Raw genomic sequence first — 15,929 nt, forward strand, 5'->3', positions numbered from 1 at the left:
CTTCAGTTTCAATTTGAAAGCCCATGGATTACTGCTAAGATTTTTTAATCCTTGTGGTCGCTTATTCAAAATGGACGCAGCACTATACTACACACCTCTCTGTGCAAGAGTGAAGGAAGTCCGATCCAAATGCAGGTTGGATTTCTGCCAAGTATTAACTGAGTGAATGTTGCTTATTCTTGGGAATAAGCTGATACTGTTAACAAAAAAAATGACAGTAATGAATGAATATATTGAGAGGCCAATGTCAAAATACCCAGACTCGTAAACAAGGGTCAACAAGAGGTTCGTGAACTTACACCACTTATTGCCCGTTTCTGGGCCAAAAATATCCTTTTAGAATGGGAAGAGATATTCCAAAATATAATACAATAGGACATAAGTGAATGAAAATAAGCAAAGTAGTCCAATTTTCATGTCAAACGAGCACTTGCTTCAGATACCATTCGAACAGTAAAAATGCCAGCATAAAGTCTTTGAACAAGATCCTGAACATGGGCTTTCCTCAACAGTTTACTATCTATCTGAACACCTAGATAATTGAACTGTTCAGTTTCACTAGTCATATGACCTTTCTGTGAAATTAAAATGTCGGGTTTTGTTGAATTATGTGTTAGAAACTGTAAAACTGAGTCTTACTGTGATTTAGCATTATTTTCTACAAGCCATGAACTTATGTCATGAACTGCACTGCTGGAAACCAAGCCAATGTTGCACACAACATCCTTTACTACCAAGCTAGTGTCATCAGCAAACAGGAATATTTTAGTTACCTGTAATACTAGAGGGAATACATTTATATAAATACGGAACAGGAGTGGCCCCAACACTGATCTCTGGGGCATTCCCCATTTTATTATACCCCACTCAGACATAATATCACAGCCATTCTTGACTCTGTGAATAATGACCTTTTGCTGACTGTTGCTAAAGTAAGAGGTGAACCAATTGGGTGCTAATGCCTGTATTTCATAATGGTCCAACTTCTGGAGCAATATGTTGTGATCAACACAATCAAATGCCTTAGTTAAATCAAAAAATATGTCAAGCATTCAAAACATTTAGTTTAGATCATCCAGTACCTCTGAGAGAAAAAAGAATATCGCATTTTCAATTGTTAAATAACTTCTAAAGCCGAACTGTACAGTTGATAGTAAATTATGTGATATAAAATGATCAGTTATTCTTACATACACAGCCTTTTCAATAACTTTAGCAAACACTGGTGGCATAGAAATGGGTCTAAAATTGTCTACATTATCCCTTTATCCCTCTTTATAAAGCGGCTTTTCTACTGAGTACTTTAATCGTTCAGGAAACTGACCATTCCTAAACGAAAAACTACAAATATGGCTAAATACAGGGATAATATGTGCAGCACAGTACTTTAATACTCTGCTAGATACTCCATCATAAACATGAGAGTCCTTAGTCTTCAGTGATTTAATCACTGACTCAATCTCCCCCTTGTCTGTATCACATAGGAGTATTTCAGACATCAATCTCCGAGAGGCATTTGCCAAGAGAGTTATATGATTCCCTGTAGAAACTAAATTTTTATTTAATTCACCAGCCTTGCCCAGAAAATGATTATTAAATACTATATCTGATTTATCAGTAACAGAAATATTTTTACTATGAACTGACTTTATATCGTCGACCTTGTGCTGCTGACCAGACACCACCTTCACAACTGACCATATGGTTTTTAATTTTATTCTGTGAATCAAGCTATTCTATTTGTCCACCACATACTCTTTGCCTTCCTAATAACATTTTCAAGCACCTTACAATACTGGTTGTAAAGGGCAACTGTAGCTTGATTGTGACTACTTCTAACATTTTGGTATAATTACTGCTAGTACCCATTCGAATGTGCTAATGGAAAGCAACTCTCAAAGAGCATGAGAAATGTGTTAAGGAAAGCATTATATTTGTCAACTATGTTATCAGCACTATAAACATCCTGGCACTGTTGATCCTTGGCAAATTAAAAAAAAAAAAAAAAAAAAAAAAAACACACTCTGTTGGATTAACTTTATTACATAATTTGTAATTAGACTGCCATTTGTGAAAAGTTCAACGCCAAGAAGGAATTACACAAACAGCGCCACACTTGGTGGAAAAGGCAACAGGTGTGCAAGCAATACGTGATAAGTTTTGCTGAGAGATGGGGTACACATAGGCCAAGCAGAGCCCTCTCATGTCAGTCCGACAGGGTCGGTGTTGTGCCTAATGCAGTCAGTGCAGAGCTGCCACACAAGGTGTAAACAATAAAGTGATTGCCAGTATGCCTTGTCAATGTCAAAGGGAGCCATACTGACATGTGAGCGAGATTGAATGGGGCAGAATGATCAGTCTCCGGGAGACAGTGTTGTCATACCGTGACATTTCAGCTCACACAGGGCATGCTGCTACGGCAGTGATGCATGTGTGGAAGCAGTTGATAGAGGAAGGTTGTACATAGCGACGAGTGGGAACTGGACCTTGAAACATGATCACAGCACGAGATGAACGTCGTCATGTTCGCATGGCCATTACGGACCATACAGCGTCATCTACAGTGTTGCCTCATCGCTGGAGTACTGCAACAGGTGTGAACTTGTCTGCATCAATGGTTTGTCACCGATACAAAAGTTTATCACTTACTATTCTTTTGCTGTCCATGCAGTAAAACTACAGCATCAGATGTGACATTTCAATTTATTACTTCTTTACTGAACACTCTTCCCTAAAACCATATCTCAGAAGCCACAGTAGAGTTATGAATATATAGTTACAAATCCATTTAATATATTAATATATTACATCCACAGATACAATGTCTCTCACTAAACCTCTTTAAAAACAAAATTCAAAAATGGCTGAAAGACAAGACTTTTTACACACTTTAAGAATTTCAGAACTGTGCAGAAGATACTCTAAAATAAGTAAATTACAGGAAAAACTGCTGGTCTTTGCATACCTTCACAAGGCAGAAATTATTGTACCACTAGTAGACACACATAAAAGAGATGCACTACCTAGGTTTCAAAGCCAATAGCTGTCCCATTGCACAATGTTAAAAAGATCGAGAGGGGAGACAGCCACCTATTCAGTCTACCCTCACTCTACAAGCAACTGAAATGAGTATGTCACAACTGGCATACAGCTGAAATCTAGCAAAAAAATATGGCACAAACATAAACATTAGGCTATGCTACAGGCTGATCTGTTACCACAACTTTTATTTGGTATTCAAATTCATTGACGTCACCACCTCACAACCAACTATTACCTTTCATCTTAACCTAGCACTTGAGCTACTCTACAGATCAATCTATCAGCACAAACACATCAACCAATCTTAGCCAAACACCAGTTGAACCATACTCATTTTAGCAACTAATCTCATTATCTCCTCTTCGCTACAGTTGGGTCTCTCTCATCCTGATGACAGAGTAAATCTGTTACACTCACTGAAGGGCCAGAAACAAACTAGAAACATGAAAGCAAGAATTAATATGCCTCATTGACATCAAAGGGTGCAACATCAGCATGTGAAATAGTTCAAATGAGGGAGAGTCATTGCTATCTGGCAAATCGGTTTGGCCTAGAAGCAATCAGCAATGTTGAACCACGGGTTTCTATTTTGGATTCCTTGTTGCTTCTGCTATACATGATGATTTTTCGCTTGCATTGTCAGAAAACATTATGTTTGTCTTTTCTGTGTATCATATAGTTATAGAAATAAAACACAGAACAAGTTTTCTTTATGAAAAGGGATTTAATGAAATCATCTATAGTTTGTGTAAAACAAATTAATCATCATCAAATTCTGACAGGACTCGGTACATATTATTCAGTATTTGTCACAGAACTACACCAGTTACAACATAGTCTATTCAAATAATGAAGTAAAAGACACTGAAAGTGTGAAGTTTTTGGGACTAAAGATAGATTGCAACCTTCACTGGAAAATCCATAATTTAGAATTAGTAAAGTGTCTTAATTCAAGTAGATTTGTCATCTGCTGTATGCATGGTTTCCTGATGTAAAAAAAGCTAATGATTTTGGGGGAAACTCAACTAACAGGGAGGGTAATTTTCAGAGCACTGAAGTGTCTCCTAAGAACTCCATCTGGTGGCTGCAGTAGAGCTGGCGAGAGAAGATCCCTGAAGTGACATGTTGATTTGGTGCAGCTCCTTCATGCACCTATCCCAACCAACCAAGTAATGTTATTTTGCATAAATCTCTACATAACCACCTCAATGTTGTCACGGGTCTACATCTACACCTATATTCTTCAGACCATCATTAAGTGCATGGCAGAGGGTACATCCAATTCTACCAGTTATTAGCAGGCAGCAGGAAGGGCAACGGGTCCCCCTTTTCAAATTAACCATGCCAAATCCGATAGTAACAATGCTGACCCTGCGAAAAACTGTAGGACAAGGCATAAGCAAAAGAATAAGATTGTCTGCAAGGACATTAATATACAACAGGAACAGGAACGGTTCCAACACACTTCCCTGGTGCGCACCAGAAGTTAACTTCTATAGCTGACAATGACTCTCCATCCGAGATAACACATTGCATCCTCCCTACCAAAAAGTCTCAGTCCACTCATAAATTTCACTTAATACCCCATATGATCACACTTTTGACAATAAGCACTGCTGTGGTACTGAATCAAATGCTGAGTAAAAATCAAGAAATACTGCATCTACCTGACTGCCCTGATCCAAAGTTTTTAGTATGTCATGTGAGGAAAGTGCGAGCTGTGCTTCACAAGATCAATGTTTTCAGAATCCATGCTGGATGGCACTGAGGAGGTCATTCTGTTCAAGATCCCTCATTCTGTTTGAGCTCAGAAAATGTTCTAAGACTCTGGATGTCAAGGATATTGGATGATAGTTTTGTGGACCACTTCTACAACTCTTCTTGAGATGGGTGTAACCTACATTTTTTTCCAAGAAATGGGAATGATTTTTTGTTCAAGGGGTTTATGACAGATTACAGTTAGAAGAAGAGTTAATTCAGTCACAAATTCAGTACAGAATCTTATAGGGATTCCATTGGGTCCTGCACCTCTGTTCAAGTTGAACAATTTCAGCCGTTTATCAACACCACTGACTCAATGAACAACTGCAGTTTTTGCCAGTAACCATTTGTGCTTGACAGTTGAAAGCTGGCAAGAGTGTTGCAGGCTGGCACGAATCATTTCTCATCAACTGTAGTACAATTCTAGCACATTCTGCAAAGGCCTTGTCTACTATTCCAGACCAATTTAATATGTCATAGCTGCACCTTTAAATACAGTCAAGGTCTTGATAATAAACAACAAAGTTAAGGACTTTAGTCAGTACCTTTTCATTCCCATACTGATTTGCTGCCTGGCCATGGATGTAGCTGAGCGTTCACCATGAATGTTGGGAAAGGCAATTAGTGCGACATCCCAAGTTCATTGTGAGGCCAATATTTCTCATGGACCTTGAGCCAACCTGAATGATCTTGCTAATTGCTGTCTGATTTAAAAACCAATGTTCGATGCAATTTGAAAGTTGTCACCTTCACGAGTATATGAAAATACATATATGTACCAAATATACACATTGTCAATCAATGTGTATGTTTATTTACTTCCTCTCCATATATCACACTCTAATAGTTCTAGACATAAGAGGAATCATGCCACCATGTATGAACGGTATGTTTAATCTGTTCATACAGGTCAGTTTTAATGGCGTCTGCCCAGGTAGCTGAATGGTCAGCGTGACAGAATGTCAATCCTAAGGGCCCGGGTTCAACTAGTGGCTCGGTCAGATATTTTCTTCATTCAGGAACTGGGTGTTGTGTTGTGTTGTCCTAATCATCACCATTTCATCCCCATTGAGACGCCAGTCACCAAAGTGGCGTCAAATTGAAAGACTTGCACCTGGCGAATGATCTACTTGACAGGAGGCCCTAGCCACACGACATTTACATTTTAGTTTTAATGGTATTAACAACCTGTTATATACAACTACATGATGTGTGTGCATTAATGTCCATAGAAGTGGCAATTAAAATTTTAATTTGTAACTTTAAAATTATTTTAATGACCAGATGCAGCAGATATTTGCCACAGTTTAGTGTTGTTAGAGTCTTTTGCATTACAGCGTTTTATATTATGCTTCAGGAGGTAGTTTCTAACAAAACACATACTGATGGGGCTTTGACTTGCTCAACAAGAAATAATGTCTCTTGCTGTTTAATCTTAAACTGTACCTAACCAGAGTGTTTATATTAACTATTCACAACCAACTTACTCCATTTTATTTATGACAGTGGCCCTAAACAAACCCCAATATTCCTAATGTGTGGCCCTTGCCTATGTAATGTAAGTTATCCCACTGGACACTGAATCTGTTAAACCTTATTATATGGTAGTGTAACACAGTGTATTTCCACAGCCCTAAAGATACATGCATTGGTAAAGTGGAACATGTAAAAATAAAGAAGTAGTTATGTGTGACTTGTGGCTGTTCTACAATTTTAATTTCTAATGTTCACTGTTCCCCTGCAGGCAAATGCCTGCACTGGCTAAAATTGTAAAACATGGTAGTAGACCATTGTTTTAAGACATAAAACCAATGAGCTATCTTGCATTTTATATGTAGCAGTGTCTGGAATGACCTTTGGTTGGTTGGTTGGCTGGTTGGTTGGTTTAAAAGTGGGGGTGGGGATAAAAAATTGCTAGGTCATCTGTCCCTCGTTCCAATTAAAATAATTTCACAAGGGTGGTAATAAAATAATCGAGACATACAAAACACAGTTGAAAGAAAGGAGAAAACCTCAAGAACGAAAGAAGGGCAACACACACTAAAACGGACAAAATTGGACAAGAAAACCACAGAGCGACGCAAGAAACACATAGAAGAGATGTAAACCAGAGAGCAGATTACCATGGCTGGCTGATCATGTGAATAAAAAGCAAAGCCAGCCACTCTGCAACACATTAAAACCTCCAGCCTATAAGCACTAGGGTGGAGGACACAGAGGGACAAAGGACATGCACTAAAACTTAGATCAAATGATAGAACCAACCCTCAAGAATAAAACGTAAAACTAAAGCTGCTGTTGAGGCATTGTCACTCAATACTGAAGGTAGGGTGCTGGGACAGTTAAAAGTCCGCCACAGAGCAGCTAAAAGTGGGATGTCCAGCAAGAGGTGCACGACCACCATTTGAGAGCCACAGTGACACCAAGGTGGGTCCTTGTGACAGAAGAGGTACCCATGCATTAACCATATATGGGCAATGTGGAGCCGGCAGATGACAACTCATTCCCTGCAATAAGACTGCAAAGAAAACTTCCACACATTGTTAGTCTAGATACGCGGTTTGTTGTGCATAATGCTATGCCATTCCGTCCCCCAAAGCCGAAAAACCCTGGAGCATAAGACAGAATGCAGGTCAGTTTCAGAGATGTCCATCTTCAGAAGTGGCTTCCACATAGCCTGCTTGGCCAGCCTGTCAGCAAGTTCGTTGCCTGGGATTCTGACATGTCCGGGGGCCACACAAACACCACTGAATGACGGGAACGTTCCACGGCATAGATGGATTCCTGAATGGACGCTACCAAAAGATGGCGAAGTAGCACTGGTTGATAGTTTGTAGGCTGCTCAAGGAGTCAGTACACAGGAAAAATGACTCACCAGGGCATGAGCAGATGTGCTCAAGAGCACGAGATATGGCCACCAGCTCTGCAGTGAAAACACTGCAGCCATCTGGAAAGGAGTGCTGTTCAATATGTCCTTCACGAACATATGCAAAGCTTATATGACCATCAGCCATTGAACCATCGTTGCAAAATACTTTATGGCCCCAGTACATGTCGAGAATCCAGAGGAAGTGATAACGGAGAGCTGTAGGGTTAACGGAGTCCTTAGGGCAATGCAAAAAGGTTCAGAAGAATCTGCAGCCTAGGTGTACACCATGGAGGTGTACGTGAATGGACCTCGAGGAGGGGTGATAACGGGAAGGTCTCTAGTTCAGACAGAAGGGACCAGAAGCAAACCACAATCATAAGTCCTGACCTGGGCTGCCGATGCGGGAGATGAACCACCGTGGTTTGGAAAAGGAGACAGTAATTTGGATGCACAGGAGAACAATGAATATGTGCAACATAACTGGTCAGCAGTTGTGCACGCTTAACCTTCAATAGAGGAACTCCGGCCTCCACCAGTACAATGGTCACCGGACTCATTCTAAAAATTCCCGTCGCTAGGTGAATGCCACAGTCGTGCACTGGGTCGAGTAAACACAATGCTGAGGGCACTGCCAGACCGGCACCGGCACCTGGATAAGGCTGTTCGGATGGCAGACTCTAGGGACACAGGATTATCAGTGGTAGAGCGAACCTGGTGGAAGCCGCACTGACGTGCAGCCAGTAGGCCTTGTGACTCCAGGACCCAACACAACATACATTCCAGCAGCTTACAAAGAGAGTTGGTGAGGCCAATGGGACGGCAGCTATCCACATCAAGCAGGTTTTACCAGGTTTGAGCACCAGAATGATGGTGCTGACACCACTGCGATGGAAAGGTGCCATTGTATCAAATCCGGTTGAAGATGACGAGGACATGTCACTTGTCGTCAGACGAGAGATGTTTAATCGTCTGACTGTGGATCCGACCTGGCCCAGGAGCTGTGTCAAGGTGATGTGCAAGGGCTCTGAGGAGCTCCCACTCTGTAAATGGGGCGTTATGGGGGTTCACTGTGGGAGACAACTTTCCTTTTCATCTGCTATTTGAGGTTGCAAAAGACTGGGGGGTAATTCTCCGACACAGAGGCTCGAACATAGTGCTCAACAAAGTGCTTGGCATTTGCGTTTGCATCAGTAGAAAACACGCCATTGATGTTAATTGTCAGGGACACCTGTTGGGTCTGGTAACCAAAAAGACGTCTGATGTTCCTCCAGACTTGGGAAGGTGACATATGGCACCCAATCGTCAACACATACCTCTCCCAACACTCCCGTTCCACCATTTTATAAGATGGATAAAGCTGGCATGGAGCTGATTAAAGGCTATTAGGTGCTCTAAGGAAAGGTGCCGCTTATATTGCTGTAGAGCTCACCAACGCTCTTTAGTTGCCTCAGCGACTTCTAGCGCCCACCAAGGGACTGTCTTTCACCGGGGGTACCATAAAGAACAAGGGATTGTATTTTCCACCACAGAAACAATCGTTCTAGTGACCTGCTCAATCACAACATTGATGGCACCATGTGGGGAAGATTCAGAGGTGAAGACTTCCTAGTGTACCTTGTTTAAAGCTTATCTGGGTAGGTGTCCATGGGCATAACGCCGGGGGAGTGACAGGAAGATGGGGAAGTGGTCACTACCACACAGGTAGTCATGTGCTCTCCAGTGGATACATGTGAGAAGGCCAGGTCTGCAAACCGAGAGATCAGTGGCCGAATATGTGCCATGTGCCACACTGAAATGTGTGGGGGGGCACCTGTATGTAAGAGGCAGAGGTCAAGTTGTGAAAGTAAATTTTCGACCTCCCTACGTCGGCCAGTAAGCATGGTGCCACCCCACAAAAGGCTATGTGCATTGATATCTCCCAAAAGTAGGAAAAGTTTCGAGAGTTGATCAATCAGTGCAGCCAATACACTCAGGGGTACTGCACCATCTGGAGGGAAATAAACATTGCAGACAGTTATTTCCTGCAGTGTCCTTATCCTGACGGCCACAGCTTAAAGAGGGGTTTGAAGGGGCACAGGTTCACTGCATACAGACTTCAGAACATAGACACAAACTTCACCTGACACTCTATTATAGTTGCTATAGTTTCTGTAACACCCCTTACAGCCGCAGAGAGCAGGGGTCCGCATTGGTAGGGACCAGGTTTCCTGGACGGCAATTCAGAAAGCAGGAGTAAAGCTTAACAGTTGCAATAGGTCAGCCAGGTGGTGGAAAAAACCTCCCCAATTCCACTGGAGGATTATGTGATCATGAGACTGGGAAGGCATGAAACACTCAATGAGGCAGTCTGCACCTCAGGGTCACCTGCTGCCACCAGAAGAGTACTTTGCGATAGACATCCATTGTGTCTGATGGCCCAGTGAGATGTAGGTCCTCAGCGGACGAAAAGAATCTCCACCTCATCCTCAGACACAGAGCTTGTAGCTAGTGGTGTTGTGCGTGCCACTGCAGTGCCTTGGTTCTTGGGGGTCTCTCTCTTTTTAGGTTTCTCTCGCTGCTCCTTAGGTTTGTCTGGCTGGAATGGCTTCACTGATTCAGTCTCGAAGACTGAGGAGCACCATGAAGCTCTACGATCAGCTACCTGTGGTTGTTTCAGCAACTGGTGAGTGTCAGATATGCCACTGGTAGGATCCTGGGAAGGGAGTGACCCAAGGGATCCCTTCCTGGCGAGAGGAGCAGAAGAAGACTTACACTTCTCTGGCTGAGAAGTGGGCACTGATGTCCCTGATGGTTGAGGAGTGTTACTTCTGAAGTGGATTGTGCAGGAGCAACAGCTCTGAGAGCCAACTGTACGCAGAGGAACGGAAGATGGTAAAACCTCAGTCATAATGGCAGCACACGTTGACGTCATATTTTCTCTTAGCCTCAGTGTAGGTCAGTCAGTCCAGGGTCTTGTATTCCACTATTTTTCTTTCTCCCTGGAGAATCCTGCAGTCTGGCGAGCAAGGCAAATAGTTCTCTCTGCAGTTGACACAGATGGGAAGTGGGGCACAGGGAGTAGTGAACGATGTTCACAATCCTGATCGGTGATGCTGGAAGTACAGTGGAAGGACATATGACACTTAAAAACACCACATTGGGGGAGGGCTATATGGCTTTATTTCACAGTGGTAGACCATCACCTTGACCATCTCGGGTAATGTGTCACCCTCGAAAGCCAAGATGTGGGAACCAGTGGCAACCAGATTATCCCTTAGATCCCAGTGGAAACACCAGATGAAACAGACACCTCGCAGCTCTAAATTGGAATGCAGCTCATCCGTCAGACTGCAAAAGAAGGTCCCTGTGAAATATGATACCCTGGACCATATTTAAACTTTTATTGGGCGTGATGGAAACAGAAACATCCCTCAACTTGTCACAGACGAGTAGTCCCCATAACTGAGCAGACGATGCTCTTCTGATCAAGACCGATTCTGACCACATTTTGGGCAAGTGCTCCGCCTCCCCAAACTTGTCCTCTAAATGCTCCACAAAAAACTGAGGTTTCATTGACAAGAAACATTCCCCATCAACTCTTGTACATACAAGGTACTGGGACGAATAAGCTTCGCTGCCATCCTTAGCCTGGTGTTCTTCCCAGGGTGTGGCTGGGGAGGGCGGGGGGGGGGGGGGGGGCAAATTTGGGGTTGTATTTCTTTTCTTAGCACTGAAGTTAGACCTTGACCGCTTAGAGTCTGCTGGTGTTTGACCACCAGCAAGAATGACGTACTATGCTTCATGGTGTGTCATCCGCCCCGATGCCACGCACTCTGACCAATGGCTCTCTCCATGGGTGCCACCCGGCTTCAGCAAAGGCCACCTGGCAGGATGGCCATTGCTGGGAGTCCCGATGCCCCAGGGTGACGGGAATCTACTCCTTGGCATATGTGGGGAGTTAATGGCGCAGGCATCAGCACAGTGATCCCTGTGTGGTCAGGGGGTTACAACCAACAGAGCACATGGCGGTCTCACCACAATTGACTGGTTACCGTGTTGGAGGCACAAATGAGCTAAGAAGGCCATAATCATCGACAGCACAGAAAGCGATACTGCACAGATGATGGAGGGAAATGCACCCTGGAGGGTCACCTCGCCCAACAGCTGGAGAGTGAGAGGAACTGCAGATCGGCGTCGACGAAGGATGCAAGAGGTCTCAGTGCATGATGGACACTATGTACCACGTAAGGCGCCCTTCTCCAATTGGCTCACTCTTCGGGAAAATTTAGAAAAATGGAGGTCAAACCCTATAGGGGACAATCACATAAAGGCCGAAACATGTGAGACTGCTATTAGTCATTTTTTACGACAGGCAGGAATACCTTGGGCCTATTCTAACCCCTGGACTCACAGGGGCCTGGAGTGGCCTTTAGCATGGTTTTTAAAGTGATATTTATATAAATAGGGTGTCCATTACTGAAGCTCCAGTTTCAAAACGCTGTGGACTGAGAAGTACAGCTGAGGATGATGTAAAATTTGAACAGTTTTTTAATGATCCATGGGGAAACGTCATGGGGGAAAAAAAGGATTAAGATTTTACCTATAGCAAGCATCATAATATGCACAGCAACAGACACACAGCACACAACGTTTCCTAAATTTGTCCCCCCTCCCCGCCCCCAAACACACACAACTGCAGTTGTGTGTGCAAGTTGCATTTGCATGAGTGTTTGTGTCTGCCTGTCTGTCGTCTACTTTTGATGAGGGCCTTTTTGGATGAAAGCTTATTTTGTCACAGTCTTTTTGTTGTGCCTATCTGCAACTCGGCGTCTCCACTATATGGCAAGTAGCAGCTATCTTTTTTATAATACTGTAACATAGAATCAAATGTAATATGTCATTTTATTTGGACTTTTTAGGGCATTTATGATTATGCGCCTAGCTTTAAGACTCAATTATTGCATAAAAAGTTGTAAATAACTTTGGCCATTAAGTGATGTAGATATTTGTGATTTCCATGGAAGGGAGAACCAAACTTATAAAAGGTGATGGCTATCCTGCTCGTTCACACTTAGATGTAGTTGAAGAGGCAGGACCTATGTTGTTTTGGACAGTGATCATGTCATACAGTTTTAGGGGATAGAAGTTTTTCTGTGATGATGGTTGCGGCACTTACAAATATTCTGTGCGGTAGCTCAGTGGGGACTTGGAAAAATTTACAATAATCAGTAGTTTGGTAGAACTTGCATTTTAATCTTAAGCTGGTTCGAAGTTAGAGTGATCTTACATCAAGTCAAACTATAACTCTGTCTGTTTCTATTTAGCTGGGACACTGTTTATTTCAGCACTGATTCACACTTAGAATCATTCCAACATGTGACTACTGTACTTTTATTTTGTGTGTTTAGTATTTGAACTTTAGCACATGTTGTGTTTCCCATATTTTAATTATATAGTGAGCTTACAATCAACTATACGGGGAGCTCAAACAATTTAAATCCATTTAATTTTGCTGATGAGATTAATTACCAGTCTGCATTCAGTGTATGATAAACGAAAATAAACTATTATTACTGAACTTTAAAACTTACAGTTGGTGAACATTATTTAGATTACGGCACCTATATTCAAACTAATATTGTTTAATCTAGTTTACTCATCAGGAACAATTTATTACTTTATTTAAGAAAAGTCTACAGCTGCAGCATCCCCAAAGGCAATGCAGAGACAGCAAAACAAGTTTTATTTCAAAATATCTGCAGAACTATTGGCAGTATTATGACTTAAGAGCTCCTGTTGAAGAGACCATGTCAATGTACAGGATCCTAAAAGGCAAATGGCACCTACTCTATTAACAGTGCCGTGAGTGGCTAGACATACCTGCTGTAGGTTCATCAGTCGCAAGTACTCTTGGTGCCGGGGACAAAGACGGTGTGCTTTCCGCGGAGGTGCCATTCTGCTCCCACTTTCAAAGGTAGAGGAGGAGGTAGAAACAGCAGACGCAGAGGCACAGCTAGACACAGAGGAGGTGTCAAAGCTGGTAGGGGTCTTGCACCGCCGGTACGGGTGCGGTTGCTTCTGGATCTCAGCAAGCACCACCACTTCATCATCGTCGGCACACTGCAACAATCAAACAGGGCAAGATGAGCTACGAGCAGTCTACTGGATTGCCAAAGTTGGACAAAAACATTGAAAAACTGTCCATTTTGGCAAATGATTGCCTCTGACCTAATCATTGCATTTATATAATTAAAACATCAACTCCAGGAAGGAGTTTATCTTCATGTGTGTATATAGTAAATTAAGAAGAATACATGATACAAATTTCAGATGATCTGACGAGTTTACCACAGGTGATAAATTTAAGATACTGGTCTGGATTCTCTGGCAGCAGCTACAGTTCTACCTCCACAGAGTCTCACGTAAAACAGCTCAGATAACATATACAGGAATGTTGTTCTGCGCAACTCCAGTGCTGTGCCAAAGTTCATCAATGGCAGTGACTGCTGAGTGGTAGCGTGCTAATCTCTTGGCAACCCATGTCCAAGGGAGCCAAGTCTGGAGAACAGGAGGGATGTTAAAGAGTTGGAATCCTATTTCCATTAATTTTGGGATCACAACTGCTGAGGTGTGTGCTGGTGCATTTTCGTGATGGAAAAAGACTTTTTTGCAGTCCAATCGCCGGAGTTTTTCTTGCAGCTCCGTTTTCAAACGGTCCAATAACGATGAACAATGTTCACCTATTTCTTCTTCCTTCTTCTTCTCCTTCTTCTTCTTGCATTACGGCCTCTGGAGGACTACAGGTAGCCCCTTCGTGGACTGCATTTTCCTCTTCTTCTCCGAGAACCTCATCATTCTCTCTGTTCTTCTCTCCCGCTCTTCTTCTGAGATCTTCAGTTTCCGTTTCTCCTGGTGGCTCCACTGGGGACATTCTAATCTTTTCCTGTATTCTTCTGTCACTGATCTCTGGCATATTTGTCAGTGTATATTTGTTCCTCCAATTTTCCTTTCCTTTGACCTTGATCCCCAATTCCAACCAGTCCTCCTGAAGTTCAACAATCCACTTGGTTCCTGTCTTTCCCCTAGTCCTCCCTGTTGTTTCCCACACTCTCTTTGTCATTCTGTTCATGTATTCATCCTAACTACATGCCCAGCAAACCTTGCCCTTTTGAGTCTGATTTCCCCGGATATTGTTCTTATGTTCCAGTACAATTCTTCCCTAGGTCTTCGCATCCACCTCTCTCCACCTCTTTTGGGACCTACTAGTTTTCTCAATATTTTTCTCTCTTCTTTCTCTAGTTGTTCTGCCCCATTTCTTGCTAGTGTCATCGTCTCAGCAGCATATAATACTTCATTCCTCACTGTTGCCTTGTAGTAATATTCACCTGTAATAGTTTTACCATTTTCCAGATAGTCGATGAGGATTATCCCTTGCGAATCCCAAAAGACATTCGCCATAACCATTCCGGCCGAATTAATAGTCACCACCTTTTTGGTGCAGATTCTCCCTTAGTAACCCATTGTTTAGATTGTTGTTTGGTCTCAGGAGTATTTGGTCAAGTGTGAGCAATCGCAGAACCCATCTGCGGATAGCTTTCTCATGTCCAAACGTTTATGCAAAGCATTATGTACCCATTCATTTGAGATGTCCACAGCACTAGCAATCTCTCGCACATTAACTCTTTTGTTGTTCATTACCATATCACGGATTTTAACAATGATTTCTGGAGTCGTAACCTCCACAGGGCGTCCAGAACATTCAGCCTCATTTGTGCCCATATGGCCACTCCAAAAATTTTGAAACCAATTATAAATTGTTCTAATCGAATGTGCAGCTAGATGTGTAGCTATCTACTGTACATAACTGGCCATAAATACTGTCGCAGACAATAGACTATCAGTCAGTTCACAACAGATCTGAATCATTGCATATACTATTGATTATGAGCAACTCACCAGGCACATGCAACTGATGGCCAATTACAGGGCTATTTGCAAACATAGATGTGCAAAACAGTTTATCAAAAGTATTTAAATTCAAAATGCAAATACTTGGTTATTCTTTCTATTTCGAATGTAACTACAAAGTGGTTTTAAATTAAATAAGTTAAATACAAAATAGGTATTTTCAAAATACCTTTATTCAAATAAAATACCTGTAGCCGGTGAACATTTTAAATGCCATTTATTTCACTGATTTTAACACCATTAATTGTTCAAATCTTTCATGCTCCATCTATGGTGGCCTCATTATTATTCCACCAAATGAAATCAGTCG

General features: G+C 42.3%; 1 protein-coding gene across 2 annotated transcripts in view; it reads right to left on the minus strand.

The window, feature by feature from the left end:
• Positions 1-15,929, minus strand: part of LOC126335003 (nascent polypeptide-associated complex subunit alpha, muscle-specific form-like) — a 299,464-nt gene that overhangs the window by 95,001 nt on the left and 188,534 nt on the right. For both annotated transcript variants that reach the window (XM_049997830.1, XM_049997831.1), the window contains exon 4: positions 13,532-13,771. In XM_049997830.1, the coding sequence (XP_049853787.1) occupies positions 13,532-13,771 (240 nt within the window). The remainder of the gene's footprint in view (positions 1-13,531; positions 13,772-15,929) is intronic.

This window comes from Schistocerca gregaria, chromosome 2 (genome assembly GCF_023897955.1).
Source record: "Schistocerca gregaria isolate iqSchGreg1 chromosome 2, iqSchGreg1.2, whole genome shotgun sequence".
Taxonomy (NCBI): Eukaryota; Metazoa; Arthropoda; class Insecta; order Orthoptera; family Acrididae; genus Schistocerca; species Schistocerca gregaria.